Source organism: Trachymyrmex cornetzi, unplaced genomic scaffold (assembly GCF_001594075.2).
Source record: "Trachymyrmex cornetzi isolate Tcor2-1 unplaced genomic scaffold, Tcor1.1 scaffold83, whole genome shotgun sequence".
In the NCBI taxonomy this organism is placed as follows: domain Eukaryota; kingdom Metazoa; phylum Arthropoda; class Insecta; order Hymenoptera; family Formicidae; genus Trachymyrmex; species Trachymyrmex cornetzi.
The window spans coordinates 2,333,301-2,347,107 of record NW_017300169.1 but is presented as its reverse complement, the minus strand read 5'-3'; the positions used below and the strand labels follow the sequence as shown (position 1 = coordinate 2,347,107).

Here is a 13,807-nt window from a genome sequence, read left to right as displayed (position 1 = left end):
GCCGAACAGTCTACTACTTGGAAAACTGCCAGATCGATTATCATCAACATTGAGTCGCTGCGTCAGACTTCGTACTCTAGATAATAACGTAGAGAACAAGTTTTCGGCAGTCAATAACTCGAAACCGTCATCATCGTCGTCCTCGCCAGATGACAAGCTGTCGGCGTGCTCGGAAGGTTGCCTGGATGGTCGCGAACTTCTCAATCGATGCATATGTCTTTGCAACAAATCCTCTCTGTTGAGAAAAAAAAAGATTATCATTTAAATTTAGTAATACAGATCTAAATTTGTAATATTTATTGTCAGCTAATGCTCTCAAACTATATCAGTATAAAATAGAATTTGACATAAACCATCAAGATTAACTACATTTACCCATGCAATGGAGAGAAAGGAGACTCATCTTCGCTAGCATCCGATAATAGAGAGCTCATTCTTCTTGGCCTACCGAATCGGGATCTCGAGGGATTCGTACTTGTCGGTGTACCAGTCTTACTCTCCGGCTCCAGACTACCCGATCTGGGAGTAACATAACCGCCACCCTCTACCGCGATAGGAATTATGTACTCTCTAGGACTCTTTTTGATTGGTTCCGATCCCACAGTTGGCCCGAGAGCGCTGTCCGTGTCTGAATCGGCAGTCGATTGGCGAGACAAAGAATTCGATTGTTGAGACATTGATCTCTGGGACATTGACGCTTTAGGCGGTGGTGTGGATGAATGCTGCGTACGTTCATGTCCTGTCTCTACCTATATTTTTATAATTTTACAGATGCAAAAAAACAATTCTTATTTCATCAATTCTCAAATAAAAAAAATATATATGTTTTCAAAATAAACATGTTGATCTTTCTGTACCTGAATAGGTATAATTCTTTCTTTCGGCGGTGTAGCCTTAGGTCTATCTTCTGGTTCTAAACTTGAACTTCTGTTTGCATGAGGCACCGCCGCGGCAACCGGGAACGCCACCTCTGATCTCTGTGTACGCAGTTTCTGCGGCTGGAAAGCATCAATCTTAGCTTCTACTTCGGACTTGAACGCTACAGTTTCTGGCGACCTGACCCCGGACAATGTAATTTCAGCTTTGCTTGTTTTTCGTCTGGGCAACGTTGCACTCTTTAATGTTATTTCCATTTTACTAGATATCTTTGGTTCATCCAATTGCGAAGTTTCGATATCAGTTGTACTGTCAGATATACTAGTCGTCTATTAAAGAAAAAGAAATAAAACAAAACTAGATGGAAGTTGAAGTTGAACTTGTAGACAATACACCAACATTTTAGTTTCGTACTTACAGTTGCTTTTGGTGCCGTTGACTTAACATCAAGGTCAAATTTTGTTTCAATTGGCGTGGAGACAGACACCGTAGCAGATCGCACGTCATTCGGTGCAATCTGTACCTTCAGTCCGAGTTTCTTGGAGTTTGGGCTCTGAGGCGATACTGAACTCGGTGGCGAGCCGTTCAACTTCTTCTGCATTGGAGGCTTACCGATCGCGCCACTAATGATATCGATAGCGCGTTTTTTCGCTTCATCTCGCTTATTTAATTTATCCTCGGTGGCAATGATCTCTTGATTCCCCAGTGTCTGCTTCTGCTCATCCTTCTCGCCTGTCTTAGTGGTTGGCACATCGATAATAACTTTAGACGCGCTGACTTTTGTAGGGGGTGGCGTGATTGCGGTAAGACTGGCCTTTCTTTCGAAAGCTCGTTTTGCACCTCCTACGTTAACACCGGGAATAAATATCTTTTTAGGTTTCTCGTTTTCCGCAGTAGATGACAGTTGATTGAATTTTTCAGCCGTTTCGAATATTTTGGAGCGTCGTCTCTCAACGGGCTTAACAGATGGAACGTTTGCCACTTCATTCGATAGTTCGGAGTCTAAAGAAAGCGCTTTTTCTTTTAGCTTTTTGAACTCGTTCTCCGTTGGTTCGAATTGCTGTATATCTTGCGACGTTTCGTTTGTAACACTCGTGTCGCTTTTATTTGGCACTTTTGATTCCAGATTATCTGACTTTTTGAATGCTATTTCATTTGTTATCTTATTCATATTTTCTGAAGCAGTTTTTTCCACGTCTTCGTATAAACTCTTATTAGGAGACTTTGTACGCTTTTGTTGCGCTTTATCTTGCTCATTGCTAGCCTTTTGATTAATTTCACAAATCTGAGCGCCCTCGATAGACATTGGCTCGCGTGACTGTTGATATTCGCTTATCAACGGAGTCTTACTTCTTTCTTTACTTGGCGATCTTTCTTTTGATTCTTCAATCAGCTCTAGACAAGCTGCTTCTATTTTCTCAAAATCAACAGTCTTACTCATAGGAACAGTTACAATGGCTGTCGGTTCCACCTCCATCGCCTCCTCCGATATAGAATTTGGAATTGGAGCTGAGTGATGTCTGGGACAACAATGTTTGATGTTATGTCTCTTTATATTAATGGGAATTAAATGTTAATATTGATTAGAAAATAGTTTCAAGACATATATTTATAATTTACCTAGATGAAGATCTGTACGTCCTAGGCTCTCTCTCGTCTGACTTTTCTTTCCTTCTAGACCTCTCTTTCCTCTTTACGCCCGCCGCAGTCGTTTCATCCATCGACGGTGTTGTCTCCAGCTTTCTCTTAGCGTCTCCAGCCGCGAAAGACCTCGGCTCCTCCTCGAACAACTCTCTTATTCTCCTGTCGGAGTTATTCTGATCGAGCTCCATTAAACTACCAACTGAATGACACCTAGTAGGTACCAACGTATCGGAAGACATATTATTCGCGACATCTCCGCCTGCTTGCTGATCGCCCCCTACTAGCAATTTCTCGGCGCTGGCCGACTGTGGCACTAGAGAGAGCAATAGATCCAATCGAACTGGAGTCTGAGCCGCTAAATCCTCTGCGATATCGAGACAATTCTGTTCATAGCCTTCATTCACCCACCAGTGAGTGCAGATTCTCTCGATATCGGCACGTCTACTGGGACACACCGTGAGCATCTCCTTTATAAGCGGCGAAGCGGCTATAAAAAAGATTTAATTGTATAAAATCAAATTATTATTTCATTTACTTTATACAAATTTCGGAAGAAATTGCTTCAATATAAGATTACCAAGTCTTATGCTAATTCACACAAATAAATTATGAGAAATTTTTGTCAGTTCGATGAATTGACAAAAATTTCTCGTAATTTATACTTTAGCTTTTTGGCACTTTTGATAGTTGCACGCGAGCGTGTTGACGTCGCGCGTTATACGAATGCTATACTTACGGGATGATTTTTTAGGCTCAAAATAATCAGATTGTGAGATCTGCTTGACTAGTCGTTTGAAGTTAGACCCATCAAAGGGCATAGCACCGTAAACCAATGTATACAGTAGAACACCTAGACTCCAGCAATCCACTTCTGGTCCATGATAAGGAGTTCCTTTCACTATCTCTGGACTCGCGTATAACGGACTGCCGCAAAACGTGTTTAATAATCGCTGCTCGTCAAACACGTTCGAAAGACCAAAGTCGGCTATCTTGGCGTTTCCAACTTGGTCTAATAAAATGTTCTCAAGCTTCAAGTCTCTGTGACAGATTTTATGTTTATGGCAATAGAAAACAGCGGTGGCTATCTGTCGGAATATTCTGCGGGCCTCGTGTTCGCTCAAAACTTTGCGCTCGCTTAGATAATCGTATAATTCTCCTCCGGCTGCATACTCCATCACCAGTACCATTTTCTCTCTGTTTTCGAATACTATAACAGTAACGATCATCTTTTAATAATTCTGCTAAGTAGACTCTTAAGGAAATAAGCATTAATATTATTGAAGTCAATCTTAATCGTGCCTACATCTATATCTATTCTAATCGATTCCTTTTCCTATCAATTCATTAGCTGTCACGAAGAGACAAAGAGAATTTAATCGAAGCTAAGATTAACTAGTTCATAAATAGCATAGATTACTTCTATACACTTGTGTCATCCAAATAATAATTTACTGTGATCATAAGTTATTATGTCATAAACATTACCTTCGTAAATATGAATAATATTTGGATGTTGAACGCTCGACATGATCTGTATTTCCCTTCGTATTCTGATGAGATCAGCCTCTGTTTCTATTTTGCATTTTTTAATTGTCTTTATCGCCACTTCTTGGCCAGTTTCCTTGTTTATTCCTAACTGCACCTTACCATAGGTGCCCTGCCCTAATTTCTTTATGATGTCAAACCTATGAGATGAGAATATTAGTAGATGATCTTCTTATCAGTCTAATCGAATCTAATTATGGAATTGCAAATTTGTAATTGCAATTATTCATCTATTAAATTAATCGCTATCAAACTTTATTCATCTCAAGCAATTGAAGCTATTTCGAACAATTGAAGATTATTCCAATGTGTTATATTTGGTAATTATTGGAATTATTTCTTTGGTTTCTTTTTCTGAAGCCATACATTTGGAAACACTTCTGTACACTTAAGCAGAATAATATATATATTACACGACTTAACTTAACTAGAATTGACTTACAAACCTTTGCTTCAGCTTCCGTTTGTGATTATGAAGACGCACTCCACCCGTGCTCTCCATTCCACCCATTATATTATGTATACTTGCTTCTCCGACAACCATCTTGTCTGCGTTTATCTGGAAAGAAAATACATCACAGATTCAAATGTTTTTCCTTAAATATTTTAATTTTGTTGTATTTCAAAATATCAACATTATCATAGCACGATTTTTCTTCTCTTCTCTCCTCCCCCCCCTCTCTCAATTTCTTTTTTTTTTAGTTGCTTCCTATCTTCCAGGAAAACTGTCGGCGTGGTCCTACTCTCTCATAAACGAGAATGACAGCGGCAAAGGGTAGCTATAGCTATCTGAGTCTTACATTAAGAAATGAAGAAAGCGAAAGCGAAGAGATGAAGAGGAAGAGAGAGAGAGGGAGAATGTGGTAAGTTTATTTCGGGCGTCAAGACGCCAGTGTATGTGCCGACCCATCGTCGGTGGATTTCTTCTCTGCACTGTCTCCTTGTCCTCCCTATACGTACCAAAAAGATTCCTCGTCACTAAATTCTACATTCATAAATTCTTCAGAAAAAATCTTCAGATCAGTGTTTTACAGTAACACCTAACTTAACTGTGCACAATATTGTCGATCTACATTTTTTAATCCATCATATGAATGCGAATGGTAAGAATTATATGCTGATGCAATCAATATATTTAGTGAATACGCTGGGTGAACACGATTTGTGTGATAAAAGAATAAATATATTAAAAAATAAATTATAATAGATATATAATAGTAAAATGTAAATCAAATAGCAAAAGCAATTTCAACGTACGCTATATGACACGGTTATTACATATTATACTGCAAAAGATACAAGGTCAAGTGAAAATAAAACAGACATTTTCCTCAAACAGAGCTTCAGATTATACATATATTCTACTTTATTAGACTGTAATCTATTAAAACAAAAGTATCACAATACAATATGTATATAACACATTGTTGGCCAGTTTGGTTGATATGTATTAACAAGCTCAGAACTAATTCTAAATTCTATAGTCTCGTTTCTCTCGAGTAATTTATCTTTATTCTATATACCTGACTGCAGTTTCAAAACCATTAATTTTACTTTCAAACGATAAAGAGATATTATTCTTACCGGTACAAAACGGTAAGCCAATTCTTAGAGTTTTTCGCGAGAAATTTTTGTCACCAAAATAGCTAAGCACTTGCATAAATTACGCTAGTTTCGTCAAGATTCAAAGTTGGTTCACCAATGAATTACGCATGTAAGTACAGTAAATTTCCAAAGCTTTTAAATTTTATCTTGTCGGGAAAGATTAATCGCATTGATAAAAAATTTAGTCGAAATATCGACACTTTTGAATAACGATTGCGATATTAAAGATAAAAAAACTTGTTACCTATGTTTTAAGAAACAAAAATAAATATTTGTGGTATTGATGCGATTAACATTGAATGACGGCATCTCGTTGCGTATATCCAGCCAAGGATTGTTTTTGAGAGATAAGACCCGAAGGAAGATGATCCTACCAAGTTCTTTGACGGACGGTTCGTCCGAGACGGCAGACGACGCGACGAGAGCCTCGTCGCCTGGCTATTAATGCATCGTCTCGCGTGATGGCGAACGGCTGACGAGTGCGCTTAAGGAGGTTGTAAGGCAAATGCAATATGTCAAGAATTACTTGAAAAAATTACAGATTATTCTAAATTGCATTTAAAAGTAATACAAAAAAATTAGAGACAGTTTACCATCTGAATCCAAAGTTATTTCAATAAAAAGTAATATTTTTTTTTGTATTCTAATAGAAATACATATATAAAAATGTGTTATAAAACAATGATAAAAATCTAAATTTTTTTTTGTATAAGTACTTTATGAATCCAAAAATATTTATGTAAAGTTACGTTAAGATGCAGACATTAGTTGTTCAGTAAATAAATAAAATATTTATTTGTTATAAACTAATTGGTAAATTTCAATGAAACTTTGCACAAGTCATTTTTAATACTTAAAGTACTTATACAAAAAAATTTAGATTTTTATTATTTAAAAAATTTTTGTTTATAACAATAAAAATAACATAAAATAATCTATAAAAATGTATTACTCAAAAATAGAATGTTATGAACACAACTTTCACATGTATGTAGTTTGTTTAAAACGTAAATATTAATGTTTTATGCCCTTACAACTTCCTTAAGTTCAGTGAGCAACAGCGACTGTTGCCGAGGGTGAATGAAACTGAGAAAGCAACGTCATGATGCTGCATGATTTCGTGGTCGAGTCTCTTTTCGACCGCGGACTTGGAATATGAAGGTTTCGATACCATACTCGTGAGTCGTGACACGCGATGTCGACAAGTTGCCATTGATGTCGCTTGGATTAGGAAAAATCGACAATGGAAATAGGCGCGAAGCCGCTGCTCCGCTCTCGATACACTCCCAATCGGTCGCTCACTCGATGCGTTACGGTATTTTTAGCGAGCATGTAGACCCGCGGTGGCAAAGCTCTTGCCGATGATCTCCAAGGACCAACTGACTTGAGTCGTAACTAACGACTCTTGTCTCTTTACACGCGATCAATTCCTTTCTCGTCAATCTGATCACTTTGGACTTCGTCTGGTCAGACTGTCTCCCCCATTATTTCAATTCGATTCTACTTGGATAAAATATCACGAAATAGTTTCCGTAGAAACGTATTCGCATTATCTACTCTTTATCGCGTATGTTACATTTCTTTATTATTTCTTGTTATATTTTGGCCTTAATTATTGTGCAACATTCTATTCACGAATTCTATTATTCTTTCTGGCTATGCTGAGAGAGAGAGAGAGAGAGAGAGAGAGAGAGAGAGAGAGAGAAAGTACGATTGATTGTGTTAAATTCGTAATATCAGTCATTTACTTAGAAATTCTATAATAGAGTCTGGCTATGAGTTATTGTTAAAGCCTAAGAGAGAGAAAGGCATATAATATACACTATCTTATAGAATTTAATTAAAGATTAAGACAGTATAAATGAGATAGAATATATGCCTTTCTCTCTCGTAGGCTTTGACAAAATCGCTCTCGTAGCCAAACTCTATTATAGAATCTCTAGGTAAATGACTTATATTACGAATTTATTATTTAACACGGTCGATCGCACTTTCGCACTTTCTTTCTCTCTCACTCTCTCTCTCTCCCCCTCTCTCTCTCTCTTGGGTAAAGGTATTTACGAAGATGTAATACGTTTAAGTATGACATCACTGCGCTCGCGAATCGATGTTCTCTTGTCATTCATTAAAATATTATCAACTTACTTTCACCTATGCGATTAAGAACGGTTCAGATGCAGATCTCTGTGGAAAATCGGCCGTTGACAAGTGTAATTATTGAGAAATGTTCTCGTTATCCCATCGCGAATATTTGCACGACAATATCCGATAGTTATATCGAGGATCATGGAAGTTTAAAGCTACTGGCAAATACATTGGTTTTAAGAATCCTATTCTGAAAATTATGCGATTGGAAAACAGGACTCAGACAAGATGGGATATCTCGTAATACCGTATATCCTCGAGGTTCTTATGAAACCTGCAAGAGCAGAGAGTCATTTGAAGAATTTGATTCAATCAGATCAAATTAAACATGCGTAGAATATGCCACGGTATGTAGGTTTGTATCGACGAAAATAGCGTTCCAATACCTCTAGAAAGTCCCTTCTGATAAGTCATTTACGGGGCAGTTGGATCGAGCTTGCGATTACGTATGCACGTGTACCGTATATGTATACACCTAATGCACTTGTGTACACGTACACGCGCCGCGTTGCTCTCTCGATGACGAACGTGCGCCTCTTTTATCGTTGGATAACCTCACGACGCCCACGATAGCGAGAGATCCTGTACTTTCTAATCATCTTGAGCAGTTGATCTATGTTTGGATTATTTCAGGTGACAACCGAGTATACCAGGTAATTTCGAAATAACTGAAAATGGAATATCAAATAGAATTAGTGGCAAATTTTATGAAATAACATTATATGTTGTAAGACGTATCGTTTCACATAAAATTATCACAGACTCGTTATCCCTCTCCCCCATCTGAGGTATTAATTACTCCATTACTTTCCTTCTGTTTAAATTTAGTTTTTCCAATTATTCTAACTTTTTTCCTCCGCTTTCAATATCTCTTACTCCCTTTACCTTTCCTGATATCTTCTAATTATTCTTGGATAGTCTGATATTTGTTCCCCCCCCCCCCCCCCCCCTCTCTCTCTCTCTCGTATTCTCTCTGACCGCAACGGATAATAAATTCGTTGCGGACGTCGACGTCGATCGCCCACGGCGAGGACGAAAAGCTTTGAATGGGAATCGCCGAGGCCGAGGATTGCCGAGGAAGACGTACACGCACGTCGCACACACACTCGAATTCCTATAACTCTAGCATACACGTTCGCGCCGGTCGCGGCGGGCCGACTAAATATAGCGGGAATTCGTACCTTACGGTGTGAACTCTGGAGCGCGAATTATTCCCTCTCTCTCTCGTCCTCTCTCGTTCTTTCTCTTTCCCCTTTCATCCGCGTCTGTCCGTCCGTCCGTCTTCGCAATCCTCGAGAAGCACCGTCCACCAGTGAGCGAAACCGCACTATAATTTCTCACGCATACACTTTTGGAACGAGCCTTTGTCATTCGCCAGTCACGCGGTTGAATTTCGTGAGCTTTTCTGGATAACCACGAGACGCGTGGCGTGTTTCCACTTCATTTTGTCGAACACTCTCCGCGAGAGATCGAGGAGAAGGACGACGGCGAGGACGACGACGACGGCACGGCGCACGGCTCGAACGCTGCCATCTCGTCTTTATTTACTAATTTTGGACGTGTGCGACCGAAACGCCAGGAACGGGCGAACGTTCGAATCGCAAAACGTCTGCGACGCCACAGGAACGGTGGCGATTAATGGTACTAGCGACGGGATTCGGTCCACCAATCTCCTTCAATCGAGAACGAGAGTCGAGAATAAATCCGTCATCTGTTTTCTATGGCTGAAAGTGTACACTTTTGGAACTTAAAGTGAGATAGGTATATATTTGATAGTTGTTGAAAGCGAGAACGAGAAAGTTCTAGTGCAGTATAGTGCAGGACAGAAACACACGATAAATGATAACCTCAAAAACAGGCGAGTGTTGGAAAACTCGGAAACGAAGAACGATGGGCGACTCTCCACCTCGCGTTGCTCCAGAAGGAGAGGATGATTTCGAGATACAATCGAGTGCGCACGTAGCAAATATGGAACATGTGGAATTTGCTGAAAATTGGGATTATGAGGCGAACGTCTCGCAAAATGATGACATAGAAGTCGAAAAGAACGATGGACCGTCGATTCGCCTTATTCCTGGGTATGCAATCTTCGAAGATTACATTCAGGTATGCTTGCTCATGTCGACGTTTTCTCGCCAAGATTGTGTCCTTCACGCAAATACATCTTGGCAAGTAAAACAAAAAAGATTCTAGTCCCAAAGTGCAATGTATGTATTTCAGAATGCATTTGATGCGATGAGAGCTGGAATCAAAGCAGCTAATAATCTACCTGCTGGAGACAATTTCAATTACTACGCTTGCTTTCCAAGCTTTAATGATGCCAGACAGAAAGATAAGGAGAGAATACTGGCTACAATGCAGAGCGTAATAAAATTAACAGGAGGTTCTACTAACATCCAAAATCGAGACATCGATGAAAAGTTCGATCTTTTATTAGAAGCGAATGATCAACTACTAGATCAAGCTGTAAGCATCTTATAATTAGATATTAATTTGAATTTTTAAAATAAATGTAGTTTCTTAATAATTTCTCTTGCTTCTGTGTTCTCTATTCAGAATATATTGATGGATGAGGAAAGTGGTATTCTACGAAATCCTCAGGTAGAATTGGTTGTATCACAGATGCCAAAACCAGTTGTGAATGGCACTTGGAATATAAAGACTAATACCAACCAAGTCTCAGATAATTCAGATAAAGTACGGTTGTTGGGTGGAAAAAACATACAAAGACCACAATTGATGTTTAAGGATAAAATTGATAATAGTTCAAAGCCATGGATGCCTCGAATTAAGGATAAACCAAACTCCCTGAAGCCATTGGCTCTTCATGTCGAAGAAGATGAACATGGCGAAGTCTTCAATCACCCTTATGAATTTGAACTAGATAAGTTTGAAACACCGGAATGTCAGCTGAAGAAGAGAATACCTGTTGAATATAAGCCGTTGGACGATACCAATTTTGTATTCATTGATAAGCCAGCTGATATCAACATTCTCCTAGAAGATCTGAGAAATCATAAGGAAATAGCTGTGGACTTGGAACATCACTCTTATAGAACGTTTCAGGGCATAACTTGCTTAATGCAAATATCAACGATACAAACCGATTACTTAATTGATACTTTGAGCCTACGATCAGAATTACATCAACTGAACGAAATTTTTACAAAACCTTCAATCTTGAAGATCTTTCACGGTGCTGATATGGACATTTTGTGGCTCCAAAGGGATTTGTCGCTGTACGTAGTGAACATGTTTGACACCCATCAAGCTGCAAAACAGCTCAACCTACCCTATCTCAGTTTGGCTTATCTATTAAACAAATATTGTGGTATAGATCCCAACAAACATTTTCAATTAGCCGACTGGCGTATACGGCCTTTACCATTAGAACTAATGAAATATGCGAGAGAAGATACACATTATTTGCTTTATGTAAAAGACATGCTGAAGAACGAATTGATTGATACGGCTAATGGCAAAAGCAATGTCTTGAAGGCTGTGTATGATCAAAGCGCTGAAATTTGTAAGCGCACGTATGTGAAACCAATTTGGACAGAGGAAAGTTGTATGAACATGTACAGGAAGAGTCAAAAGTCTTTCAACAATAAACAGATATATGCGCTTATGGAATTGCACAGATGGCGAGATCTCACAGCAAGGCAGGAGGACGACAGTATCGGCTATATATTACCGAACCACATGCTACTCAATATAGCTGAGACGCTGCCACGTGAAATGCAGGGTATTCTAGCATGTTGTAATCCAATTCCGCCATTAGTGCGACAAAACTTACTGAAGATACACAAGATAGTACTGAAAGCTAGGGAGCAACCGCTTGTAAAATCTATTGCTGAACAGGACATTCGGCAGAGACCGACACAACAAAGTCATACGGACATTGGAGCTTCCTTATACATACCGCATGATGTACCAAGTGGTACAGAAGCAAGAGCAGATTTGCCATGTCTTTTAAACAAAAATATTGTGAGATCAGAACTCTCAGAGGCAAACAAGTGTCAGACCACCAAGCATACTATAACGATATTCGATACACCAGTTATATCAGAGGTAAAATGATAGTGATAGTAACATAAGATAATTATAGATAGGAAATAACGATAATGATAATTATAGATAGGAAATAGAGTGCTTTGGATATACAGGATGTCCAGAAAATCGTCCGCAATACTTCGGGAAATGATTTGGAACCCAAAAAGAAGGAAAAACAGCTATATAAACATAGATCCGGAAATAAGTCGTTTTCGAGTTATAACCAATTTTTTTATGTTAAAAAAATTGTAATTTATTTTTCATAATTACAATTATAATTGATTTCATTGTGTTTTAACATAAATAACTATATTTCATACTATTTTAGCGTTACCCAGGATGCACTACATGGAGTCATAGTCCGCATCCCTCTAGTAAAATAGAAAAAATTAAAAATAAAAAAAATAAAAAAGAGGGATACTTCACACCAAAATAGTTCAAAATGTAGTTATTTATGTTAAAACACTATAAAATAAATTATGATTGCAATTACGAAAAATAAATTACACTTTTTTTAACATAAAAGTGGTTATAACTCAGAAATGACTTATTTCCGGACCTATGTTTATATATTTTTTTCCTTCTTTTTAGGTCTCGAATCATTTCCCAGAGAATTGCGAGCGATTTTCCGGACACCCTGTATATAATGTGTGTGTATGCGTGCGTGCGTGCGTATATATGTGTGTAAATATGTTAATGAGTTACACTTTTTATTTCAGGACGAAGAAACAAAAGGTAGTAAGAATGGGAATAAAAAAAAGATTATATTTATAAGTCCGTTTATGAGATATAGATGTGTCATACCAATGGTAATGGATCAGGAAGCAAAAGAACGAGAGGAACAACAAAAGAAAGAAGAAACAGAAAAAGAAGAAGAGAGATTGACTATGAAAAGCCAGGACGAATGTATAAACGAGGCTGAGATTAACGAGAGTAAAAACAGAGTTTATGAACATTTTAAACAAATGTCTCAAAAGAATGTACAAGCGGAGGTTCAACTCAAAAAGAAAAAGAAGTCCGAGAGAATAACTCTCAATCAATTGCTGAAGCGTAGACAAAGGAAGAGAAAATTTGATACTGGAAATGAGAGTCAAAAAAAGAACGACGGCAATAATTTTTCTACATCGACATCGCATTTAAATGTTGAAACTGTGCATATGTCCAAGAAAGCAAAACAAAGAACACTGGAAATCAAAGAACAAAAGTTGCAACAGAGTTTTGCACAAGTTCAGAGTGATAATAGAAATTCTGTAACATCGATAAGGTAAGTTGTTTGTTTCAAAAAAGAAAATACAACACATATATTTGTGCGTAGTAATAACAGAATTCTTAATGTGGTGACAGAGCCAGGAAAAAAGGTGACAAAAAAGCGAATGAGAAAATATTGGAGAAACAGGGTTTGTTACCATCAAAAAAATTCGATTACAAATCAGTAGACTTTAGCAGTTTCCAAGGTGGCAGTACACAAAGTAGTGCAAATCGGACTCATTTTCAGCAACCTCGAGTAAGTAAATATTGTTTTATTTTTTTCATAAATAATTAATATGAAAAATATTTTTATATTAAAATTTTATGGCAGCAAAAGAAGAAGGAGAAACACTTCCAGAAGTGGAAGAAGCAAAAACTGAATATATAATTACAACGCAATTTTTTTTTTCATTTTCCATCAAATTATCTTTAGAAAAAAGATAAATCCTGACAACAATAAGGGCTGTATGTACAAGTGTATACTGTATATAAAAATATTGTGTTTCTGGATTTAGGTTAATATTTGACGTTGACTTTTTTATTTCATATTAATAATTTTAAAGAAATTTTCCCATATTTTCTAAAATATGAAAGATGTACTTGAATATAATTTACTAATCAAACTGTTTATCAAATTACTCATTCATTTTTTTTGTTTTTTCTTTAATAATATATGTATACAGTATGTATC

The 13,807-nt window shown here is 37.6% G+C and overlaps 2 protein-coding genes across 2 annotated transcripts in view; one reads left to right on the top strand and one right to left on the bottom strand.

Annotated features, from left to right (window-relative positions):
• Nuak1 (Nuak family kinase 1) overlaps nucleotides 1–9,403 on the bottom strand; it is a 21,891-nt gene extending 12,488 nt beyond the window's left edge. Inside the window, exons 1-9 of the mRNA XM_018519451.1 lie at nucleotides 8,997–9,403; nucleotides 4,512–4,624; nucleotides 4,006–4,205; nucleotides 3,257–3,727; nucleotides 2,497–3,007; nucleotides 1,295–2,396; nucleotides 858–1,205; nucleotides 376–749; nucleotides 3–235 (exon numbers count right to left, since the gene is read on the bottom strand). Of these exons, the coding sequence (XP_018374953.1) occupies nucleotides 3–235; nucleotides 376–749; nucleotides 858–1,205; nucleotides 1,295–2,396; nucleotides 2,497–3,007; nucleotides 3,257–3,727; nucleotides 4,006–4,205; nucleotides 4,512–4,609 (3,337 nt within the window). The 5' untranslated portion in view covers nucleotides 4,610–4,624; nucleotides 8,997–9,403. The remainder of the gene's footprint in view (nucleotides 1–2; nucleotides 236–375; nucleotides 750–857; nucleotides 1,206–1,294; nucleotides 2,397–2,496; nucleotides 3,008–3,256; nucleotides 3,728–4,005; nucleotides 4,206–4,511; nucleotides 4,625–8,996) is intronic.
• A 186-nt stretch (nucleotides 9,404–9,589) lies between these two features.
• On the top strand, nucleotides 9,590–13,576 carry Rrp6 (exosome component Rrp6). The gene is made up of 6 exons (XM_018519448.1): nucleotides 9,590–9,921; nucleotides 10,036–10,281; nucleotides 10,372–11,886; nucleotides 12,588–13,132; nucleotides 13,213–13,372; nucleotides 13,448–13,576. The coding sequence occupies exons 1-6, from the start codon at nucleotides 9,655–9,657 to the stop codon at nucleotides 13,502–13,504; spliced, it is 2,790 nt and encodes a 929-aa protein (XP_018374950.1). The 5' UTR covers nucleotides 9,590–9,654; the 3' UTR covers nucleotides 13,505–13,576.
• The last annotated feature ends 231 nt before the right edge of the window (nucleotides 13,577–13,807 follow it).

Coding starts and splice junctions, on each gene's coding strand:
- Rrp6 (XM_018519448.1), top strand. CDS start 9,655: ATGATAACCTCAAAAACAGGCGAGTGTTGGAAAACTCGGAAACGAAGA. Junction 9,922..10,035: donor TCTTCGAAGATTACATTCAG/GTATGCTTGCTC, acceptor TATGTATTTCAG/AATGCATTTGATGCGATGAG. Junction 13,133..13,212: donor AATTCTGTAACATCGATAAG/GTAAGTTGTTTG, acceptor ATGTGGTGACAG/AGCCAGGAAAAAAGGTGACA.